This window comes from Budorcas taxicolor, chromosome 18, assembly GCF_023091745.1.
Source record: "Budorcas taxicolor isolate Tak-1 chromosome 18, Takin1.1, whole genome shotgun sequence".
Classification (NCBI taxonomy): domain Eukaryota; kingdom Metazoa; phylum Chordata; class Mammalia; order Artiodactyla; family Bovidae; genus Budorcas; species Budorcas taxicolor.
Window position 1 is genome coordinate 66,281,544 of NC_068927.1, and position 25,071 is coordinate 66,306,614.

The 25,071-nt window shown below is 52.5% G+C and overlaps 2 protein-coding genes across 2 annotated transcripts in view; one reads left to right on the plus strand and one right to left on the minus strand.

Annotated features, from left to right (window-relative positions):
• LOC128062818 (zinc finger protein 850-like) overlaps positions 1-25,071 on the plus strand; it is a 782,010-nt gene that overhangs the window by 322,917 nt on the left and 434,022 nt on the right. The gene's annotated exons all lie outside the window — the stretch shown is intronic.
• On the minus strand, positions 1,982-11,848 carry LOC128062859 (uncharacterized). Its single transcript, XM_052655292.1, has 6 exons — positions 11,776-11,848; positions 10,963-11,054; positions 8,932-9,037; positions 6,571-6,660; positions 4,379-4,470; positions 1,982-2,164 (listed from the first exon to the last, which is right to left on the minus strand). The coding sequence occupies exons 1-6, from the start codon at positions 11,846-11,848 to the stop codon at positions 1,982-1,984; spliced, it is 636 nt and encodes a 211-aa protein (XP_052511252.1).

Below are 25,071 nucleotides of genomic sequence, written 5' to 3' on the forward strand. Positions count from 1 at the left end.
CAAAGGTCCGTATAATCAAAGCTATGGTTTTTCTAGTAGTCACGTACGAACGTGGGAGTTGGACCATAGAGAAGGCTGAGCACCGAAGAATTGATGCTTTCAAGCTGCAGTGCTATAGAAGACTCTTTAGAGTCCCTTGGACAGCAAGGAGATCAAACCAGTCAAGCTTAAAGGAGATAAACCCTGAATATTCACCGGAAGGACTGATGTTGAAGCTGAAGCTCCAATACTTTGGGCATCTGATGCGAAGAACTGACTCATTTGAAAATACCCTGATGCTGGGAAAGATTGAAGGCAGGAGAAGGGGATGTCAGGATGAGATGGTTGGATGGCATCACCAACTCGATGGGCATGAGTTTGAGCAAGCTCTGGGAGATAATGAAGAATAAGGATGTCTGGTGTGCTGCAGTCCCTGGGGTCACAGAGTTGGACACCACTTAGCAACTGAACAAAAAGGCTGAGTAGAATCTCTTGAGTTGGTCCCTGGACATAAGTCCACCATCTCCCCAGGTGTCCTCTTTTCTGATTAAAGCACCTTTCCTATCTACTAACACCTGCCTCTTGAATGATTGACTTATGAGTGCCAGGTGGCCAAACTTGGGTTCAGTTACACCTCAGATGCTAGATATGTTCAGGGGAAGATAACAGGACCCAAGAGCCTTAGATTCTTCCTGACTTAGAAAAGCACTGATCACGTAAGCTGAGATATCCATGTACCATGACCGACATGAACCTTGTGCTGAGGTACGTACTTGATTGCATGGGCCCCCTTTCCAAAATCACATGCAAACTGACCTCCCACCTACCTGTTTGGAGCAGTTCCTCACAGCTCTTCAAGAGGCTGTCTCCTGGGCTGTAATCCCCACTAAGTCCCCCAGATAAAACAGAAACTCTCACATTGTGCATTTTCACCTCAGTGAACACCTTCTATGGATTTTGTGGTGGTGGTTGTTAACTGGCACTATTGTAGCTACAGATACGTGCTGCACACATATTCGAGGTATTTCTGCAGTATCTGAAGAGGTATGTGAAGGGAATTGAAAGGTCTGAGTGTTGAAAGAGGCTCTTTCACTCACAATTGTGTGACCTTCTGGGAATCTCCCCGTGTCCACCTTTGTGAGGCAGATACTGTGATGGTTAAGGGCGGAGACTCTGGAGCCAGCCTGCTTGGGTTTGAATGTTGGCTTGACTCCTTCTGATCTGTGTGACCTGAAGCAAGTGACATGGACTCTCTGTTCTCTTATCTCAGAAAGAGGGCTAATAGTAGAACCAGCCACAGGTTGTGAGAATTAAGTGGCTCAAAGTGTGTAAAGACATTAGCTCAGTGCCTAACACAGGGTGAATGCTCAAAAACGTTTATCCTTCTAAAAACGGAGGGGATCCTAATCAATGGGAGACAGATACAGAACTGAAGAATACATTTATTCACTCATGTGTTCATCACAACATGTGCTGGGGATAAATTAACATAATAGACCTGATCCGAGGTGGACATATTATTCATTCTCCTTTGCTATAATAACAGAAGCTATTAGATGACATGGGATTGTCCAGATAAGGACTACAGTTCCCAGCACCCCTTTGCAACTAGATCTCACCACGTGACCATCTCTGGCCAATGAGCCGTGAGGAAAAGTGCTCTGGGCTTCCTGTAGGAGTCGCCCTTTGAAGGACTGAAGCGTGTTTTCCCCTCTCCTCATTCCCCGACCTGCCCCGAACCAGAATGTGGACTGGGTGTGGGGGTGAGCCCTCTCCAGCCACGTGGCACAGAGCACCGACGTCAAAGGACCCTGGCTGCCCAACTCCACGGAGCTGCAGTGCCCCAGCCCTGGGAGTTTCACACACAGACCACAGCCTTGAGAGAGAGACAGCAAGTTGGGTTTATTGAAGCCGCTGTATTGGGGGATTCTACATCACGGTAGCCCAGCATGCATGATTCGGGCGCGCGCGGTCAGGAGCGGGAAGCGGAGGGCCCTCGGGTTTAGGAAGCAGTGACGAAGCTGAGGCAGCACAGGGGGCACTCGCACACCTTGACCTCGCGGAACTCCAGCACAGGCAGAGGGACGAAGCTGCAATTCGGGTCCGATTTCGAAGCGTCAGGAGCCACCTGGGGCTCGGGCTCAGGGTCATCGGGTTCCACATAATAGGTGAAGCAGACACTCGGCTGGAAGGAAAGAGAACAGAGACGCAGGGAAAGAATGGTGGTATCACGCTCGCGATGTTTCAGAGTCAGGCCATTCTGTGCAGTGTGTGTGTGTGTGTGGGGGGGCATCTTGTGCATTGCAGGATGTTAAACACCATCACTGCCCTCTACCCACCAGGTGCTAGTAGCTTCCTTCCTTTGCTTTTGACAAAGAAGAAATGTTTCCCGACACTGAAGGTGTCCCCTGGGGGATGAATTGCCTCTAGTTGAGAATCACTGCTTCGTCCCATCCTTACAGGGGTTAGGGAAAGGCAGGGACCGTCTGCCCCATACACGCCCATGGATACAAGATGTAGGGTTCTCATCTCATAAGTTGACGGTTGGTTCCATGGTGGGCACAAATGAACTGGTCAGAAAGCTCTCTCTTTCTAGACTATTTGGCTCATCTACAAGCATCTCCCCACTGATTTCTTATTAGTTAGTTGCACAGAGAAAAGAAAAATCAGTAAGTATTCAGTGGAGAAATGGGATAAATATCTCGACTGAGTGGATCAAAATTCAAGTGCATTTAGGACATGGCATCACTTAGGTGGTGCTCCAAAGATCATAGCTTACCCTGAATCTCATTAGGGGGACAGCAGAAAAATCAAACAAGTGTAGAAATGAAACAAAACAGAGAAAGCAATCAGTAGTGTGCGAGGTGTGACTTGGATGTTCAAAATCGTCTGTCATAAGAGGCAAAGGAAGACTGAGGAGACTGACCAGCTCAAAGATATATTGTGATATACAGATATATTGTGTGCGTGCTCCGTTGCTTCGGTCGTGTCTACCTCTTTTCGACCCCGTGGACTGTAGCCCTCCAGGCTCCTCTGTCCATGGGATTCTCCAGGCAAGAAGACTGGAGTGGGTGGCCATTTCCTCCTCCAGGGGATCTTCCCAGCCCAGGGACTGAACCCATGTCTCTTACATCTCCTGCACTGGCAGGCAGGTTCTTTACAACTAGTGCCACCTGGGAATCCCAAAGATACATTACCAAGTGCAATACCTGGCCCCAGTTTTCCCCCAGGCAGGACGAAAAAGAACCCCAAACAGACTGCATGTAGTGAGTGAACAAACCAAGAATACGGACAGCAGGTGAGATGAAAGTGTGTATCAGGGTTAAAACCTCAAAGGTCACAACAGGCCCACAGTTACATAAGAGAATATTCTTTTTCTAACGTGAAACACGCGGAGCATGTATACATATATGCATAGTACATATATGAGAAAACATGCAAATAGGAAAAAATGATAACAATTGGTGAACTCGGATGATCTTTGCACTGTTTTTGTAAAATCTTTGATTACATTACTTCTTAACAAGATTTTCTAAAGAGTCCTCCCCAGGACTTCTGCAGGCACTAATAGGAAACACGTTCTCGCAGGCGTTTGACCCTCTGCCTCCCCTGACCCCTCCCCACGGGCGCCCTGCTTCTCACCAGGGTCCCTCCAGCCTCCCGCTTTGCCGGTCGAGAAGCCCAGAGACAGAGCAGACACCTCATTAGCAAAGTGTGAGTCACGTGCCAGCCCAGGACCAATCACCGGGAACCTTGGCACTGCCGGCTCTGATTGGTCAAGGGCGTACCTGGAGCTGGTCTGAGGATGGGATCAGATCCATCCAAAGTGCATGGAGACAGGTGGTCCCCCAGACAAGTCAAGAGGGTTAGTAGGAGGAGGAGGACCGGTACCCAGGTGGACAAGGCCACAGGTGCCTTTGCAGGAGGGACCGTTCCCTAATTCATTCCTTCATGTAATCAGCCCGAGTGTATACGGTGCCAGACACGGGTTACATCTGATCTAGACAGGGGGTATGTCATTGCACAACAGAGGCTCTTGACCCCACAAAACTACTCTAGGAAGGGAAACAAATGATTAAAAAGATAGCTGTAAGATATGCTCTCAGGTAGCAATAATAACGCTGAAGAAAATTCAGGAAGGCAGGAGGTCAGAGGGAAATGGGGCAAAAGTGAGCAAGGGAGGCTTCATGGAGGAGGTGATACTGGAAGCTGGAATCAGGAAAGAGGGGAGGCAGGAAAGAGGGCAGCACCCCCAAGAGGATGGGGGCACATCCTGGGGTGCAGGACAAGGGACACCCAGCCACCCAAGGGTCTCTCCTGGGCAGAGAGGGTGGCAGAGGTGCCTGACCTCTCAAACCTAGGGGATCTCTGGTCAAAGGGAAGAAACAAGCAGGCTTACCATGGGACAGAACGGCAGGACATTGAAAGACAGTCTTCCCTTCATTCCTCTGGGCTTCTTTCGAGGCTCATCAGGGTTCTCAGAAAGCAGGGCTGCGTGGGGCGGGGAGGAAAGAGGCGTGAGGCAATCATGCCCTCTGAGGCTTGAGAAACTCAGTAATAATAAGATCTCCATCATGAAACCAGTGACAAAAACTAACACGTGTTGAGTACTTGCCCTGTGCCAGGCACTCTTGCATATATTATACTGTAATATCTAATTTGGTTATTATCTTCATCCAACTTTACGGATGAAAAAACTGAGGCACAGAGAGGTTAGGACATTTGCAGGAGGTTGCACAGCAATGCCTTCCATCATGCATTAAATTGCATCCTCAAGGCCCTCAGGGAACAGATGGAATGTCAGTGACTGAAGGGGCTGGAGTCAGACAACTGGGGGCTGTGGAGATAGTGACGCCCTGGGGCGTCCATGTCCAGGAGGAAAGCACAGCTGATACACGGGTGCCCCTGTGGCATATCTCTCGAGAAAATACTTAGGTTTCCCCAGAGAAGACAGGTTCCCCCAAAGAAGGTTTCCCCAAAGAAGACAATACTTTGGCCACCTGATGAGAAGAACTGACTCATTGGAAAAGACCCTGATGCTGGGGGAGGTTGAAGGCAGGGGGGGAAGGGGATGACAGAGGGCGAGATGGTTGGATGGCATCACCAACCCAATGGACATGAGTTTGAGCAAGCTCTGGGAGTTGGTGATGGACAGGGAGGCTTGGCGTGCTTCAGTTCATGGGCTCGCAAAGAGTCGGACACAACTGAGCCACTTAGTGCACGCAGCACCGACAGAGACCGTGCAGTGCCAGGCAGCTGGGCCCCAAACCGGGCATCATGTGGGGGAGGGTCCTCGAGATGGACGGGGACAGGATGCTTAAGGCCAAAGACCCCCAGGCCAGATGGGCTCAGATCCCACTGTGAGCTGGCTATTTGCACTTGTCACCCTTCAGATTTCCCATCTGCAACATGAGGTAATTGGTGTCACTATCTCACAGGGCTGTTGTGCAGTGTGGGTGACTGGATGCAGGGAAAACTCGGAGACTGGGCCTGGCACTACGAGCCAGATGAGAATTAAGACAAAATAAGAAGCGGAAGTGAGATATACAGTGCACACCGCATATCAGACATAGATACACAGTGCCAGATACATACACATCCTTGTCTGTATGAGTGGGCACAGAACATTCTGGAAGACTGGATGAGAAGCTGGGAAGCAGCTACCTCCCTCTGGCAAGGAAGTGGGTAGCTAAGGAAGTGGCTTCCATCTTATTTTGTATGCTGGTTACACGCAGCTACAGATGTGTTGAAACAGAAGTAAAAACACACATGGGGGCTGTGCCAGTATCAGTGGACTAGTTTTCACGTTGGACCATCATCCAATAAGATCAAATTACTGGGGGGAAACGGGATAAAGGGTCCATGGAATTTCGATGAATTATGATGGCAATGTCTTGTGAATATAAAATTATTGCAAAGTAAAAGTTTTCAAAAAAGGGAGTGTCACAGCAAACCCAAGAGCCCTCCCTCATGAGACCAGACCACCAACAGGACCAGCAAGGAGCTCTGTGTTCAGTCACTAAATCCTGTCCGACTCTTTGGGACCCCATGGACTGAAGCCCGCCAGGCTCCTCTGTCCATGAGATTCTCCAGGCAAGAACACTGAGCGGGTTGCCATTTCCTCCTGCAGGGGATCTTCTGCACCCAGGGAAACGTCGGACTCCTGCATTGGCAGGTGGGTTGTTACCACGAGCGCCACCTGGGAAGCCCCCACCGCTCTCCTTCCCACTGCTAAATCCTTGGTTCAGGCCTCCATCGCGTCTCAGATGAATGACCCTACAGCCCCTTGACCTGGCGACTGAGTGGAGGGTCAGCCGGCCCATGCAGGTGGCCACATGACACAAAGGAGCCCAGGCTGATTCCAGCTCCCAGGACGCAGCCCTGCAGGCTCTGAGCAGGGGAGTGACGGACTCACCAACATGGGGTGACATCGGGGAGGCTCCATTCCGGGCGCCCCTCAGGGACCCCTCCTTCAGAGGAGCAGCGGCAGACACTCGGGCTTGGGGCCAGTCTTCAGGCTCCATGCTTCCCCATCGCCTGTGCCCTGGGGACCTCCCCACTCCCGCCTGCCCACAGTTTCCTGGGTCTCACCTCCTTTCTCCGGAGGCCTGGTCTGCACCTCCTCGGTCTCCTGGGCCTCGATGGTGCTCAGAGGCAGCATCATGGCACCACAGGTGCTCCCTGCAGACAGGACACAGAGCAGTTAGTGCCCGGGCGGTGGAGCCGGGCAGCCTGGGTGTGGCTCTCAGAGCTCGGGTGGACTCAGGCAGCTCCATCCCCTCCCACGTCTCCAGGTCCCCAGCATCCAAGGGCACGTGCTGCCAATGCCTCCTGCTGGTTTCCTCCAAGGCCCAGGGTGTGATCTGGGGACAGCGGTGGTCATGGCGCCCGGCGAGGACCAGGGCAGGGCTCGTGGTACCGGGGGCTCACCCCCCTTTAAAACTAGAACAACCGTGACACGAAGTGCTGGGACCAGGAAGCTGCAGCTCGGCTAACTGGGTATCAAAAGGGCCTCTGGAGTCTGGCATACAGCAGGCACTCAGTAAGTGCACTTGTGGAGCAGTCCCAGGGCTGTGTTTTAGCTCCATCCCGGGGCTACCAGGCAGCCTACCCAAGGGGTTCAGACAGGCCCTCCCCTCCTGTCCTTGCCCTTCCAGGTACAGGAGGCTTCAGTCCTGCCCTCAGGACCGCGGTGAGGGCAGGGGCTGGGCCCCAAACCCCCAGCACAGCCCTGGGGTGGGGCCAGCCCTGCGGGGAGGGGGCTCGGAACAGGCTGACCCTAGCCCTTCCTGGGCAGAACCCTGGTCAGTGTGTCTGGGGACTGTGGACTGGGTGGATTTCAGCCTGCCAGTCACTAGCTGGGAGATCTCAAGGATCAAGTTTGCCAGATTTCCCAAAATGATATTACAACTAATTCATAGCAAACTGAGACTTGAATTTCAGACACACAAATCAGTTTTTACTATAAGTCATATTGAAACACCATATGGGTCAGGTCTACATAAAAACTCATTTTTAAATTTATTTTGCTAAATGATGTTTAAGTATAGGCAAGTCCCATGAAATATTTGGAACATACTTATACTAAAAGGGAATTCACTATCTGTCTTAAATTCAAACTGAAGTAAGCATCCTGTATTTTACCTGGCAAGCCCCGATTCAGGGGTTTTTTAACCTCTTGTGCTGTCAGCTTTCCCGTCCATGAAAATGAGGAAAATAAATGAGTAAACATGAGGATTAAATATGATTAAATACACACACACACACACACACACTCAGAACATACTATCTGCTAACTTAGAGTCAAACCTCTTCTTCGAAGCCTTTGTAAGATGCTTAAGACCCATCAGAGATCCTGACACATAATCGTGTAAATGCAAGTGCGTCAAATAGCGGGAACACCCGGCCAGATATACACACACACACAATTGTTAGAGACGCACATGTTCTGATGATCACTGTGGAAACCAGGGCTTACTGACACAAACATACCTGCAGACACACTGCAAGGAAACCCAGAGACCCATGAAGCAGGTGGGCAGGCCTGCTTCTCAGAACTGAAGGAAGGGCCTCAAAGGCAGTCCTGGTCATGCACACACCCACACACCCCCCAACACACACACAACTGCAGACGCATCAGCTGAAATTATCAATACACCTCACCCTCCCCAGTACACCTGCCCTCTGGGGGACACCCAGGCCCACCCTCAGCCTCGCCCAGGCCCCTCCCCCAGAGGCTGCCCCTCAAAACCGCGCGCCCCAAACGTGCTCCCAGCCCCCACCCGCAGCCACGCAGGCGCACAGAGCCACTGGGGGCGCAAAAGCTGTTTTCCACGCGCACTCCTCGTCTGTGAACCTTGCTCTGCGCCCTTAGTGAACCCCAAACTCACCCAGAGGGTCTCCCCGGCTCCCCACCCGTCACGCCGCCCTCTGGATCCCCCAGAGTCGTGTTCCCATCTTCTGTGTGGCCAGTTCCTTACCTGAGCCCGATACCGACTGCCCTCTCTGGTGTGCAGAGCAAACCTGTGCCTCCCGCCTCCTCCAGCAAACTGCGAAGTCGCGGGTCCGCCCCTCCCGCCCGCAGAACCTGGGGACCAGGACCCGGGCTCCCCGCCGCCTGCCCTGGAGGGGGTCCCTGCCTCCGGACACCCCAGCCTCCTGTGTCCCCTCCAGGCTCCCCTCCTCCCAGTGGCCAGAAAAACCCTCGGACTCGAGTCGCCCCGCGGCTCACGAGGGTCTGAGGACGCCCCCCGCCCTCAGGGGAGCCGGGGTTCCTGCAGGGCCCGCACCGCGCCACGCCCTGGGGTCTCGGGGCCCCCAGGCAGCAGCCCAGAGCGCGCCCGCACCTCCTACCCGGGCGCCCCCGGCCTCCCCGCCGGGACCCCGCAGCGCCCTCCCGCGCCCCCCGCCCTGCTGGCGCAGAGCCCTCGGAGCTGCGGCCGCGGGACTGACCTCCGGACCCGGGCTCGGTCTGGGCCTCTGGGCTGGAGCGCGCCGGCTTGCTCACCGCTTGTCCTGGGGGCCCGGGCAGGGCTGGCTCCGAAGAAGTCCAGGGGACCTGCGGGTGAACTCGCAGGAATGAAGAGCGCTGAGCGGCTCAGTGACAGGCACAGTCCTGCACCTCCAGCGTTGGTCCCCCCAACACGAGCAGGTGGTTAACAGCGTGCCCGCCGCCAGCACCGGGGTGCTCGCTTCACTTTTATTATTGGGGGAGGGTCCCGGGCCTCCTCCTCCTCACCGCTTAGAGAAACTGATACAGAGGGTGGCCTTGGGCGGCTTTTAGGTGGAGGAGACTCAGTGGTGCAGGTAGCAAGGGTAAGGAGTGGTTCTAAGCACCTTTCTCGAATATGAGGAAACACCCACCCACACACCTAGAAACACGTGTAGCATGTACACTGGACCCAAACACAAAATATCTTTTACGCAGGGCATCACACTCACAGTAGTTCAAGATTTCCCTCCTTTTTCTAACCGTTTTCACACCTTCACCGGTATTAATTTCAGTTTGCACCTATTCCAAGCAAGATCGGTCACTCTGGTGGTCAAAGGTGTCATGGCAAATCGCTCAGTCTTCCTGAACCATCCACTCTGCCAGAGCTACTGGACTTGGCATGAAAGCATCGCACACTCTCCCTAAGACGTGGGTGTAGTGTGTCAACAAGCTCTTATTTACTCAACAGGCTGTGGACTGGGTGGCCTTAATCGGCTCCCCCTTGACCTAGAGAATCTTCTGTGCCAGTTCCTGGAGTAGACAACGCCAAAGCACTCTCTGGAGAACGGGCAGTTAGGGCAGCAACGTGAAAGGGTACACTTTGTGGTTTTTCTTTAAAAATAAGAAATACTTTATAAAGATACGAATCCTGAGAATTGAAAGAGTCTAATATGAAAGGAGCCATTGGGTCTTCACTATGTACAAAACTTGAAATAACCTTTAAAACCAGCACTCATGACAGTCGGGTGTCTCTCCTGTATTAAGGATCATATTAATCCATGTTTCATAGGGCCCGGTACGGTTACATGAGATCACCTATGTTAAGTGCTCGCACCACGCCTGACAGGTCGAAGTTGCCCAGGAAATACTTTGTAACCCTGTGGCTCTCGCGTTCTTTTCTAATAAGATTTTCTAACGCGTCCTCCCAGGACTGTTGCAGGCGCTAACAGGAAAGACGTTCTCGAAGGCATCTGGCCCAGGGCCTCCCCTGACCCCTCCCCACGGGCCCGCTGCTTCTCACCAGGGTCCCTCGTGCCTGTTAAGAAGCCCAGAGACACCTCACTGGCCAAGTGCGAGTCACGTGCCAGCCCAGGACCAATCACCGGGAACCTTCGCACTGCCGGTTCTGATTGGTCAGGGGCGTACCTGGAGCTGGCCTGAGGATGGATCGGATCCATCCAAAGTGCGTGGAGACAGGTGGTCCCCCCAGAAAGGTCAAGGGGGTTAGTAGGAGAAGGAGGGCTGGTACCCAGGTGGACAAGGCCACAGCTGCCTTTGCAGGAGGACCGTTCCCTAATTCATTCCTTCACGTAATCAGCCCGAGTGTATACAGCGCAGGACGCTGGTTACATCCGTGCTAGGCATGGAATGAGTCATTGAAGAACAGAGGAGGGCCCTGCCCTCACAGAACTACTCTGGTAGGGGAGACGGATGATGAACACACAGACAGAAGGTATGCTGTCAAGCAGCAATAACCACTCTGAAAAAAAGCTCAGTGCAGCAGTGGATTGGAGAGAAATGGCACGAAAGTGAGCAAGGGAGGAAGTGACCCAGGAACAGAGGTTGGAATTAGCAAAGAGAAGGAGGCAGAAAGGCAGGCAAAATCTTCAAGGAAGACCAGCCCCCACACGATGGGGCCACATCCAGGACCAGGCAGGGGCAAGGGGCACCCGGGCACCCAAGGGTCTCTGGTGGGCAGAGAGGGTGGCCAATCCACGTGATCGCTCAGCCCAGGGGCCTCCAGTGAGAAGGGAGGGAGCAGGCAGGCTTACCACGGGGCAGAACGGCAGGACTCTGAAGGACACCGTTCCCTTCATTCTCTTGGACTTCTTTCGCGGAACATCAGCCTTCACAGAAAGCAAGACTGAGGGAGGAGGAAACAGTCATGAGACCATCTGACCCTGAGACTTGAGAAACTCGATAATAATACAGTCTTCATCACGAAACCAGTAACAGGAGCTAATACGCTGAAGTATGTTCCAGACATGCTTTTAAGTATTATACACGTATTCGTTTGTGTGGTTCTTCATAATAACTCTCAAGAATACTGGAGTGGGTTGCCATTTCCTTCTCCAGGGGATCTTCCCGACCCAGGGATCAAACCCTAGTCTGCCACGTTGAGGGCGGACTCTTTACTGACTGAGCGCCCAGGGAAGCCAGTAACCCTGAGGTGGGCATTATCCCCAACCCACTTAGAGATGAGCGAACCGGAGCACAGAGAGGTAGGGACACTTGTTGAAGGCTGCCCAGCAGTGAGGGAGACCTGCATTCAACTGTATCCCAAAGGCCCCCAGGGAACAGACAGGAAGTGTCAGGGAGGGGAGGGGCTGGGCCAACAAAACAGGGGTGTCTGGGCCACAAAAAGGGGCCCAAACGGGCTCAGCTCCCAGGAGCTCCCTGCAGGCTCTGAGCGGGGTCGTGACCTGCTGACAGGAGGTGATGTCAGGGAGGCCTGGGGATCCCTGCCCGGAAGAGCCAGTGGAGACCTTTGGTGAGGGGGCCAGTCCTCAGGGTCCATGCTTCCCCATCGCCTGTGCCCTGGGGACCAACCCACTCCCACCTGCCCACAGTTTCCCAGGTCTCACCTCCTTTCTCCGGAGGCCTGGTCTGCACCTCCTCGGTCTCCTGGGCCTCGATGGTGCTCAGAGGCAGCATCATGGCACCACAGGTGCTCCCTGCAGACAGGACACAGAGCAGTTAGTGCCCGGGCGGTGGAGCCGGGCAGCCTGGGTGTGGCTCTCAGAGCTCGGGTGGACTCAGGCAGCTCCATCCCCTCCCACGTCTCCAGGTCCCCAGCATCCAAGGGCACGTGCTGCCAATGCCTCCTGCTGGTTTCCTCCAAGGCCCAGGGTGTGATCTGGGGACAGCGGTGGTCATGGCGCCCGGCGAGGACCAGGGCAGGGCTCGTGGTACCGGGGGCTCACCCCCCTTTAAAACTAGAACAACCGTGACACGAAGTGCTGGGACCAGGAAGCTGCAGCTCGGCTAACTGGGTATCAAAAGGGCCTCTGGAGTCTGGCATACAGCAGGCACTCAGTAAGTGCACTTGTGGAGCAGTCCCAGGGCTGTGTTTTAGCTCCATCCCGGGGTTACCAGGCAGCCTACCCAAGGGGTTCAGACAAGCCCTCCCCTCTTGTCCTTGCCCTTCCAGGTACAGGAAGCATCAGTCCTGCCCTCAGGACTGCGGTGAGGGGAGGGGCCAGGCCAGCAGGAAGGGGGCTCGGCACAGGCTCAGTGTGGGCTCTTCACCTCGGCCCCAGCATCACCCTGGGCAGGACATGGGCCAGTGTGTCTGGGGGTGAGAACTGGAGGATTCCACTCTTATAGTCACTAGCTGGGGCATCTCGGGATTTAACAACAGCAGCAAGAAAGACATAGCACCCTGAGATTTGCGTTTCAGACACACAGATCATTTTTTTTTTTTTAGTATAAGCCATATTCAAGCACTATATGGGTCGTATCTACTAAAAACTAAGTTTTTATTTATTTGGCTAAATCATGTTTAAGTATATGCAAGTCCCACGGTATATTTGGAGTGTGCTTATACCAAAAGATAATTCATTATTTGTCCGACATTCATATTTAACCATGTGCACTGCATTCTACCTGCAGCTCAGATTCAGGGGCTATTTAACCTCTTGAGCTGTCAGCTGTCTCCTCATGAAAATGAGGACTATAAATGATTAAACGTGAAAATTAAATGTAATTAAACACACACACATACTCAGAACACTCTGGTAACTTAGAGTCAAACCTCTTCCTTTAAGCCTTTTCAAGAATCCTTTGACCCACCGCAGACCCTCACACATTAATTGTACAAATACAAGGTGCGTCAAACAGTGGGAACACTTGACCAGTTACACAAACACAGGATTGTTAGTAATGCACACTTTCAGATACAGACTGCGGAAACCAGGGCTTCATTGCACAAACACACCTGCAGACAAGTCCAGGGAAATTCAGAGACCCCCGAACTCAGGTGGGCAGGCCTGCTTCTCAGTGCCAAGCACACTCCTCACAGGCAGTCCTGATCTCACACACACACACACACACACACACACACACACACACACACCCTCCAGGCAGGCACAAAGGCAGACCCACAGGCTGAAATGACCCCCCACCCTCCCCAGTACACTTTCCCTCTGGGGGACACCCAGGCCCACCCTCAGCCTCGCCCGGGCCCCTCCCCCAGAGGCTGCCCCTCAAAACCGCGCGCCCCAAACGTGCTCCCAGCCCCCACCCGCAGCCACGCAGGCGCACAGAGCCACTGGGGGCGCAAAAGCTGTTTTCCACGCGCACTCCTCATCTGCGAGCCTCTGATGCGTCTCAGCGCACCTGCAAACACGTCCAGAGGGTCTCTCCTGCTCCCTACCCCTCAAAGTGCCCCCCGGACTCCCCAGAACAGCTCCATGGCATCACTTCCCGTGTTCTGCTTGGCCCATTTGCTCGCTGACCCCTGACACCCCGCTGGCTTCCCAGGTTGGGAGCAGCCCCCAGACCTCCGCCTCCCCCATCAAACCGCAAAGTCCCCGGGTCCGCCCCTCCCGCCCCCAAAGCCTGGGGACCAGGACCCGGCCCCCCCCAGGCCTGTCCTGGAGGGGTCCCCGCCATCCCCGCCTCCAGACACCCCACTCCAGGGGGCACCCACTCCTCTGTCCCCTCCAGGATTCGCTCCTCCCAGTGGCCTCAGAAATCCTGGGGCCCGGAGTTGCCCCGCGGCTCAGAGGAGTCGAGGGTCTCGATCGCCCTTAGGGGAGACGCGGGTTCCTGCAGAGCCCCCACCGCCCGCGCCCTGGGGTCTCGGGGCCCCCAGGCAGCAGCTCCCGCGCCCGCACCTCCTCCCGGGGCGCCCCCGCCCTCCCCGCGGGGGCCCCCGCCCGCGCCCCCCGCCCCGCGCCGCGCCCCCGCCCTGCGGGCGCAGAGCCCGCGGAGCGGCGGCCGCGGGACTGACCTCGGGGCCCGCTTCGGTCTGGGCTGCTGGGCAGGGCAGGCGGGCTGGCTCCGCGCGCGTCCTTGGTGCCTGAGCAGAGCCGGCTCCGGAGACGCTCGGGGACGCGGTGGACAAACGCGCGCGAATGAACAGCGCTGAGCGGCTCGGCGTCACGCACAAGCCCCAAGCCCGCCCCCAAGGCCGAGTCAGGTGGTTCAAACGCCTCTGACAGCAGCACAGGCGTCAGAAGGTTCGCCGCGGCAACTTGGTTATTACGGGGGAGGGTCGGGGGCCTCTTGTCTCGGTTCGTTAGTGAAACCGATTTAGGAGGTCGTGATGGGCAGGTCTTAAGGGGACGAGAATGACCTTGTGCAGGTCATAAGAATAAGTCAGCAGTCAGTTAAGTCACTCAGTCGTCTCCAACTCTTTGAGACCCCATACACTGCAGCATGCCAGGCCTCCCTGTCCATCACCAACTCCTGGAACTTGCTCAAACCCATGTCCACCAAGTCGGTGATGCCATCCAACCATCTCATCCTCTGTCGCTCACTTCTCCTCCTGCCTTCCATCTTTCCCAGCATCTTTCCAATGAGCCGGCTCTTTGCATCAGGCGGCCAAAGTATTGGAGCTTCAGCTTCAACATCAGTCCTTCCAATGAATATTCAGGACGGATCTCCTTTAGGATGAACTGGTTGGATCTTCTTGCAGTCCAAGGGACTCTCAAGGGTCTTCTCCAGCACCACAGTTCAAAAGCATCAGTTCTTTGGTGTTCAGCTTTCTTTATAGTCCAACTCTCACATCCATACATGACTACTAGAAAAACCGTAACTTTGACTAGATGGACCTTTGTCAGCAAAGAAATGTCTGTGCTTTTTAATATGCTGTCTACATTGGTCATCGCTTTTCATTCAAGGAGCAAGCATCTTTTAATTTCATGGCTGCAGTCACCATCTGCAGTGATTTTGGAGCCCAAGAAAGCAAAGTCTGTCACTGTTTCCACTGTTTCCCCATCTATTTCCCATGAAGTGATCGGACCGGATGCCATGATCTTAGTTTTCTGAATGTTGAGCTTTAAGCCAACTTTTTCACTCTCCTCTTTCACTTTCATCAGGAGGTTCTGTACTTCCTCTTCGCTTTCTGCCATAAGGGTGGTGTCATCTGAATATCTGAGGTTACTGATATTTCTCCCGGCAATCTTGATTTCAGCTTGTGCTTCATCCAGCCTGGCATTTCACATGATATACTCTGCATATAAGTTAATGAAGCAGAGTGGCAATATACAGCCTTGACATACTGCTTTCCCAGTTTTGAACCAGTTCGTTTTCCCATATCTGGTTCTGACTGTTGCTTCTTGACCTGCATACAGATTTCTCAAGAGGCATGTCAGGTGGTCTGGTATTCCCATCTCTTGCAGAATTTTCCATAGTTTGTTGTGATCCACACAGTCAAAAGCTTTAGCATAGTCAATGAAGCAGAAGTTGATATTTTTCTGGAATTCTCTAGCTTTTTCTATGACCCAACAGATGTCAGAAATTTGGTCTCTGGTTCCTCTGCCTTTTCTGAATCCAGCTTGAACATCTGGAAGTTCTCAGTTCATGTACTGTTGAAGCCTAGCTTGGAGAATTTTGAGCATTACTTTGCTAGTGTGTGAGTTGAGTGCAATTGTGTGGTATTTTGAACATTCTTTGACTTTGGCTTCCTTTGGGGTTGAAATGGAAACTGACCTTTTGCAGTCCTGTGGCCACTGCTGAGTTTCCCAAATTTGCTGTCATATTGAGTGCAGCACTTTCACAGCATCATCTTTTAGGATTTGTAACAGCTCAGTAAGAGTAAGTAGTGGTTCTAAACTTGTGCTTAGAGTAGGAAGAGATGCCACACAGGTAGAAACACATGTATGTGTTAATAGCATGTGTATTGGGCTCAAACACAGAATATCTTTTACAGTGTGCACCGCATTCAGGGTAATTCAAGGGTTTCCCTCCTTTTCTAATCGTTCTCATGCCCTCACCCATACTGATTTCAGTTTGGCCTCTCATCAGTTCCGGGTCAGTCACCTTTCTTGGCCAGAAGGTGTGTGGCAGGTATTTTAGAATCCTGGGCCATCAGGTCTGTGTTGCAGCTGCTCCTTTTTTGCATGAAAGCATCCCAGACGGTACCTAAGGATGAATGTGGCTGTGTCCACACACCCTTATTTACACAAACAGCCTCTGGGCTGGATGATCATAGTCTGCCCACCTCTGACCTGGAGAATTTTCTGTACCAGCTCCTATAGCATATAAAGCCAAGCTGCTCTCTCGCAAAAGGGCAGTTTGGGAAGAAAAGTGAACAGATAAAGTGCTTTAAAGAAAGAAACATTTTATGAAAATTTGAATGTCTAGTCAAGGCTATGGTTTTTCCAGTAGTCATGTATGGATGTGAGAGTTGGACTGTGAAGAAAGCTGAGTGCCGAAGAACTGATGCTTTTGAACTGTGATGTTGGAGAAGACTCTTGAGAGTCCCTGGGACTGCAAGGAGATCCAACCAGTCCATTCTGAAGGAGATCAACCCTGGGATTTCTTTGGAAGGAATGATGCTAAAGCTGAAGCTCCAGTACTTTGGCCACCTCACGTGAAGAGTTGACTCATTGGAAAAGACTCTGATGCTGGGAGGGATTGGGGGCAGGAGGAGAAGGGGATGACAGAGGAAGAGATGGCTGGATGGCATCACCGACTCGATGGACATGAGTCTGAGTGAACTCTGGGAGTTGGTGATGGACAGGGAGGCCTGGCGTGCTGCGACTCATGGGGTCGCAAAGAGTCGGACACGACTGAGCGACTGAACTGAACTCAACATAGAAATAGGCACATAGTGTGGAATTTGGCAGAAAATTTAAAGTGGTGGTGTTTTTAAAAAACTCCTCTGAGCCATGCTTTTCTCTCCAGTAAATTGGGGATCATATTAGCTCATATTTCCTAGGGCTCTGGTGGCAGTGACATGAGCTCATCTACGTAAAGTGCTCAGCACCATGAGTGACAGGCGGAAGTGCCTGGGAAATGTCACCATTCGTCTAACATCAGCAGTAACCGATTGGTTAATCTGGCCCAGGCAGGGGAGGTGTCCTGTGGACAGGGCACTGGGCAGCCTGAGATTCAAAGTGCCTAGAAGACCTTGCTTGGAGCCAAGAGTCCCCAAAATCCACCAATGAGATTGCTCCATGAGACCGTGCGCCTTCAGGCTCCCACAGCAGTGAGCCCACAGCCTCACTTCTGAGGGCTACAGCGTATGGTCATTCTGATAATCTAAGAGATCGAAAGCGTCTCCCTGGGGGCTCCTTGGTGAAGAAGCTGCCCGCAGTGCAGGAGACGCAGGGGTTGCGGGTTCAATCCCCGGGTCAGGAAGATCCCCTGGGGAAGGACATGGCAACCCACTCCAGTATTCTTGCCTGGAGAATCCCATGGACGGAGGAGCCTGGCGGGCCACAGTCTGTGGGGTTGCAAAGGGTTGGACGTGACTGAGCACTCAGCACAGTGGAAGAGATCTAAGCCAGCCCTCACGCAGATCCTTCAGTGCCCGTGGGAATGTTCTGTGTCTGTGGTGTCCAGTGCAGCAGCACTGGCCATGCTGGGCCACTGAAATGTCCGGGATGCCTTCACACTGAAGGATCCACAGGAAGTTATTGTACTGAAGACAACAAAATGAACCCCGGATCCCTCTCGAATGCAACTCCACGGTCACTGAAGGGTCTGGTGTCCTGGGCACGTTCCATCTCTCACGTGTGGTGCTGAGCACGCTACATAGACGAGCTCAAGTAACCTTCACCAGAGTCCTGGGAAACAGGAACGAAAATGACCCCCAATTTATAGGAAAGATACCCAGGCTCATGAAAGCTGTTTTTAAAGGTGGTTGTTTCAAAGTTTGCACATATAGCAAGAATATATTACTATTTTTATATTTTACTTCACAGGATTTAAATTTTCATAAACTATATATTAAAAAAAAAGCATATCTGTTCACATTTCTGCCCAACCTGCATCTTTTACTTAGAAAAGAACTACAGTCTTTAATGGAGATGTCCATGCATTATAACCAACATGAACCTTGTAATGAGTGGTGCACGTGATTGCGTGGACCCCTTTTCCAAAAATCCCATATGAACTGACCTCTCACCTACCTGTTTGGAGCAGTTCCTCACAGCTCTCCGAGAGGCTGTCTCCTGCGCTATAATCCCCACTAAATCCCCCGGATAAAATGAAAACTCACAGCTCTCCGTATGCGTTCTCACCTCAGTGAACAACTTCTGTGGATTTTGTGGTGGTGGTTGTGAACTGGCACTATTGTGGCTACAGAAACATGCTACACAAATATTCCAAGTATTTCTGCAGCATCTGAAGAGTTATGTGAAGGGAGTGTTGGAAGGTCTGAGTGTTGAAAGAGGCTCTTTGACTCACAATTGTGTGACCATCTGGATATCTCCACATGTGCACCTCTGTGAGGTGGATACGATGATGGCTGAGGGCGTGGATCCTGGAGCCAGCCTGCCTGGGTTTGAACGTTGGCTTGGCTCCTTCTGATCTGTGTGACCTGAAGCAAGTGATGAGGACTCTCTGTTCTCTTATCTCAGAAAGAGGGGTAATAATAGAAGGCAATTAAGGAAATCAAAATGTGTAAAGACATTAGCTCAGTGCCTCCCACATGGACGGTGCTCTAAAATGTTCATCATTCTAAATATTTGTGTAGAAAGGGAGGAGATCCTAGTCCGTGGGAGAGAGATACAGAACTGAAGAATAAGTTTATTCACTCGTGTAATCACCACAGCCTGGTGCTGGGGATAAATGAACAGAACAGATCTCGTCAGTGGTGGAGACAATAGCCATTCTCCTTTGATATAAAAGGGCTTCCCTGATGGCTCAGAGGGTAAAGGACCTGCCTGCAGTGCAGGAGACACAGTCGGGAAGATCCCGTGGAGAAGGGAATGGCAACTCACTCCACTGTTGTTGCCTGGAAAACCCATGGACAAAGGAGCCTGGCGGGCTACAGTCCACGGGGTCGCCGAGTTGCCCGAAGTACACACACAACTTGGCTCTAATGATGGCAGCTGTTACCTGACACAGGATTGCCCGGCTAGGGACTACACTTCCCAGCATCCCTTGCAACTAGATGTCACCACGTGACCGTCTCTGGCCAATGAGCCGTGAGGAAAAGTGCTCTGGGCTTCTTGCAGGAGTCGCCCTTTGAAGGACTGAAGGTGTCTTCCCCTCTCCTCGTCCCCCAACTTGCCCCGAACCAGAATGTGGACTGGGTGTGGGGGTGAGCCCTCTCCAGCCACGTGGCACAGAGCACCGACGTCAAAGGACCCTGGCTGCCCAACTCCACGGAGCTGCACCGCCCCAGCCCTGGGGGTTTCACACACAGACCACAGCCTTGAGAGAGACAGCAAGTTGGGTTTATTGAAGCCGCCATATTGGGGGTTTCACATCCCAGAAGCCCAGCATGCATGTTTGGGGGGGTGCGCAGGCGGCCTGGAGCGGGAGGCCGGGGGGACCTCCGGATTCAGGAGATGTAGAGGACGCTGAGGCAGCACAGGGGACACTCCCAGGCCTGGATCTCCTGATACTTTGCACGAGGCTTCGAAGGGGAGGTGTACTTCGAGCCAGCTCTCGAACCTCCAGGAGAAGGTTGCGAATCAAACTCGGAGTCTTTCGAATCCATGTAGAAAGTGAAGCAAAAACCGGGCTGGAAGGAAAGACAACAGAGAGGAGAGAGGAGAACTTTACTGCCCTGGGGGGAGGGGCCCCTCGCCCTTAGTTTGAGGGGCTGAGCACAGACTTCAGGGGCAACCCACCTGGGGTTGAATTCCTTCTTCGCCCAGTACAGCTGGGGATCCTGAGGCAGATAACCTGCCCTTCCCTGGCCTCAGTTTACATTTCTGTATAATGGACTGTAAGTAACTGCTCCCTCACAGAGGCGTGTAAGGACTGAACAAGGTAATCCAAAAAAAGGATCATTAAATGTAACAATGTTTGCCGCTTTGTGAGAGCTGGAAACCCGTCAGCTGTGACAATGTTTGCTTTGCTGGTTTTCTTAAAACCATCTGCTTTCCTAAAAAATTAAACACTTCTTCCCAATAGAAAGCATCACCCATGGTGCTGGCAGTATTGAAGCTGTAGTGATTTCTGGGAGGACTGCTATTTCTATCCAATGGTTTTTGAGCATTTAGGACGCTTTAGCCTGAATGACGTATCAGGTCCCATTTAATCCTCACGAGGTGGCCTCTGATCTTGTTTCTCCATCCTGCAGATGAGGAAATGGGGGTAGGGAGGCACTGGTAAGCTTTCCCACTCTGGCATTTGATCAGACGTATAGGTGGGAAACATGCAGCAGTCAGGATTAGAAATGAGAACATAAGCTTCTTGATTCTCCAGGCAAGAATACTGGAGCGGGTTGCCATGCCCTCCTCCTTCAGGGGATCTTCCCAACCCAGGGATGAAACCTGTGTCTCCTGTACTGACAGGTGAGTTCTTTACCACTAGCACCACCTGGGAAGCCCATTTTCCCAGGTAAGCGCAGCACAGATGTGAACCCGCTCCATCCTCCTAGTAACCCCATGTGCAGTTCCTACCACCCTGTTCCACAGATGAGGAAACTGAGCCACAGAGAAGTTCAAGAACTGGTCCCGGGTCCCACAGCTGGTAGTGGCTGACGCCGGGTTTGAACCCAGCGCTGAGACTCTGGAGTTGGGGCCCTCAGCCTCAGAGGGCTGGGATGCCAGCTGGAAAGCTTGGTGTGGGCAGGACGGTGTTCCCTCCACACGGTGCCCTCACCTCTGCAGAACCGTCCTTCTCCTATTCCCAGGTTACCAGCCCTTCCCACTTGTGACATTTGGGGTCCAGAGCTTTCTTGCGGTGGGTGGGGCAGGGGCGTCCTGAGTATTGCAGAAATGCTAAGCAGCATTCCTGGCCACCGGATGTCATTAGCACGACCCCTTCAATTGTGACAAACAAAAATGTTTCCAGACATTGAAGGCGTCCCCTGAGGGACAAACCATCTCTGGCTGAGAATCACCGCCTCATCCTTCCTTGTGTTCTCCAGGTATGGGGAAAGGGAGGGATCGGCTTCCCTTCGCATTCCCATGGTCAGGTGACCCGGCCTGGGGCCATTAGGGTCCTGCATCACCTCAGCTGATGATTGGTGACGTGGAGGACACAGGACCTGGAAAGACCAGTCAGAATGGTCTCTGCTTCTAGGATAGCTGATGATTGGTTCAGTGGTGAGCAAAGGACCTGGAAGGACCAATCAGAATGCTCTCTGCTTCTGGATTAGCTGATGATTGATTCAGTGGAGGACACAGGACCTGGAAGGCCCAATCAAAAGGCTCTCTGCTTCTAAGATAGCTGATGATTGGTTCAGTGGTGAGCAAAGGACCTGGAAGGACAAATCAGATTCTCTCTAAGGTATTTAGTGCATCTACAATTGTCTCTCCAATGAGTTCCTATTAGAAATGAGAAAGTCAGATATTATTCAGCGAAGAAATGGCACAAGCATCTTGGCCCAATGGATCAAAACTCGCATCACCAGTGATGGCGCACAGACTTCATGTGCATCAAAATGTGATGTTCTGAGAAGGACACGGCATCACTTAGGTGGTGCTCCAGAGATCATAGCTTATCCTGAATCTCATTCACAGGGAGATGGTCAAAAATATACCCAATAAACCACAATATGGGATGGGTGTGACTCTGGACTTCAAAATGGTCAGTGCCGTAAAAGGCAAACAAGGCTTAGGGGACTGTCTAGCTTAAAGAAAACTGCAGATACGTCACTAAGTACAATCTCTGCCCTAGACTAGGCCTTGTGTTGGAGGGAAAAGAATGCCAAATGGACAGCATGTAGCAAATTATTAATATCAAAACCAGTACAGGGATAAGATGAAGTGCGCATCAGGGCTGAATGCAGGAAGGTGACAATACCCCCACCCCTATATAATAGAATATTATCTTTCTAAGGCGATACACACTTAGGTATATTATGTGTATATATACTGTAATAAATATATGTGTATAATATATACATATATTATTTCTTTTATTAAAGAAAATATGTAAATAGAAAAAAATGTTAGCAACTGGTGAATTTGGATGATCTTTATATCGTCTGTGACTCTTACTTTCTTTTCTAATATAATTTCTAAAGAGTCCTCCCCGGGACTGTTGCAGGCACTAAAGACGTTCTCGCAGGCATCTGACCCAGGGCCTCCCCTGACTCCTCTCACCAGGGTCCCTCCAGCCTCCCCTCCTGCCTGTTAAGAAGCCCAGAGACAGAGCCGACGCCTCATTGGCCAAGGGTGAGTCACGTGCCAGCCCAGGGCCAATCACTGGGAACCTCGGCACTGCCGGCCCTGATTGGTCAGGGGTGTACCTGGAGCGGGTCAGAGGATGGGATCGGATCCACCCAAACTGAGTGGAGACAGGTGGTCCCCCCAGAAAAGTCAAGGGGGTTAGCAGGAGAAGGAGGGCTGGTACCCAGGTGGACAAGGCCACAGCTGCTTCCGCAGGAGGGAACGTTCCCTAATTCATTCCTTCACTTAATCAGCCCGAGTGTATACAGCGCCAGACACGGGTTACATCTGATCTAGACAGGGGGTATGTCACTGAGCAGCACAGGGGCTTCCTGCTGCCATCCTCCCCCTGAACTGCTCTCATAAGGGAGACGGATTAGGAACAAATAGATAAATGGTATAATCTCAAGTAGCAATAATAATGCGGAAGAAATTCAGCAAGGCAAGGGGTTGGGGAGGCAGTGAGAAGGGAGGCTTCATGAAGGAGGTGACATTGGAGCAGAGGTTGGAATTAGCAAAGAGAAGGAGGCAGGAAAGAGGGCAACACCCTCAAGGAAAACCATCCTCTTCATAGGATGGGGCCACATCTGGGATGAGGGAGGGGCAAGGGGCACCCACTACCCAAGGGTCCTTGCTGGGCAGAGAGAGTGGCCAATAAGCCTGACCTCTCAGGCCCAGGGTTCTCTAGTCAAAGGAGAAAACAAGCAGACTCACCATGGGACACGTCGGCACCCGTTTGGCTGACACTCTTGCATTCTTCCTGCTGGGCTCCCTTCGCTGACCAGTAGCGCTCTCAAAAGGCAGGGCTGAGCAAGGAAGAAAGAGGCATGAGGCCCTCTCGCCTGCTGAGGCTTGCGAAACTCGATAATAATAAGATGTTCATCATGAAACCAGTGACGATGGCTAATACGTGTGGAGGACCTGCTGTGTGTCAGGCACGCTTTTAAGTATTTTGCAGGTATTAGCTTGTTTGGTTATTCGTGATAACTCTCTGAGATGGCACTGTATTCATCCAACTTTAGAGATAAGGAAACAGAAAGGTTAGAACACTGGCAGGAGGTTGCAAAGCAATGCCTGCAGAGATGCATGAGGTTGCATCCTGAAGGTCCGCAGGGAACAGACAGGGAACGTTAGTGAGTGGAGGGGCTGGACTTGGACAACAGGGGCTCTGGAGGTAGTGACGCCCTGGGGCACCCGTGCCCAGGAGGAAGGCACAGCTGATACGCAGGTGCCAGTGGGGCACATCTCTCCAGAAAACACTTGGGATTCCCTGAAGAAGACAGACATGTCGATTTGGAGTGAGAGTCCCTGCTATTTCAAAGCTGCCCGCAAATCCGTCTATTTCCTTACAGCCTCCTCCACTCCTGGGAACGGAAGCTGGCCTCTCTGGAGGACCATCCAGGCCGCCTGTGCAAACGTCCCCTCAGACGCTGCCGTCTCCCTTTTTAAACGTGTAGCCCTGGATCCACTCTGCTGTGTGCAGTGTGACCCAAGCATTGTCCGACTTCCAACTGCATTTATTGTCATCGCCAAAGACTGGGAAGAACCCAGACGGCCACCTGCAGGAACCTGGTTAAGCTTCCCTGAAGTCTCAGTGGTAAAGAATCCGCCTGCCAGTGCAGGAAACACATGAGACCAGGATTCAGTCCCTGAGTCGGGAAGATCCCCGGGAGAAGGAAATGGCAACCCACCAGTATTGTGGCCTGGAGAATTCCATGGACAGAGGAGCCACGCAGGGTTACAATCTGTAGGGTCGCAAAGGGTCAGACATGACTGAAGCAACTTAGCACACATCTAGCACAGAGGGACGTGGAATCCCAGGCAGCTGGAACACAGACCGGCCATCTTGTGGGGGAGGGTCCTTGAGATGGACCGGGGACGTGGTGCTTAAGGTCAAAGACCCCCAGGCCAGACGGCTTCAGATCCCACCGTGAGCTGATGATTCACACTTTTCACCCTTCAGATTTCCCATCTGGAAAACAAGGTGATTCCTGTCCCTCCCTCACTGTGAAGCATGCGTGACTGGATGTGTGGAAAGCCCTGGCACTGTGACCGGGGGATTCTCAGTGTCAGAGCAGAAATAAATGAAACGAAACACTGTAGGAGTGAAAGTTGCGTGTGTAGTACACACCCGGATATCAGACATAAATACACAGTAAGAGATACATACACATCCTTGTCTCCATGAGTGAGCATAGAACATTCTGGAAGACTGGACAAGGAGCTGGGAAGTAGCTATGTCTGGGGAAGGAACTATAAAGCTGAGCGACGGAGAGGCATGTCTGTGTTTTATGTGATGCTTACAGACTGCTACAGATTTGATAAAATACGTGGGGGAAGACACGGTGGATTGGGCCAGTATCTGTCGTACCATCATCACATCAGCTACAACGGCTGGGCGCCCCTCAGGGACCCCTCCTTCAGAGGAGCAGCGGCAGGCACTCGGGCTTGGGGCCAGTTGTCAGGGTCCATGCTTCCCCATCGCCTGGAGACCTCCCACTCCCACCTGCCCACAGTTTCAGCCCCACGCGGGTCTTACCTCTTCTCTGCGGAGGCCTGGTCTGCACCTCCTCCCTTCCCTGGCCCCCGATGGTGCTCAGAGGCAGCATCATGGCACCACTGCTCCCTGCAGAC

Bases quoted from the DNA above. Each gene is read 5' to 3' on its own strand.
- LOC128062859 (XM_052655292.1), bottom strand. From the start codon at position 11,848: ATGATGCTGCCTCTGAGCACCATCGAGGCCCAGGAGACCGAGGAGGTG. The intron at 9,038-10,962 runs GTAAGCCTGCCT...GTTCACCCGCAG, and splicing joins TCCTGCCGTTCTGCCCCGTG to GTCCCCTGGACTTCTTCGGA. The intron at 4,471-6,570 runs GTGAGACCCAGG...CGCCCCACGCAG, and splicing joins CAGGCCTCCGGAGAAAGGAG to CCCTGCTTTCTGAGAACCCT.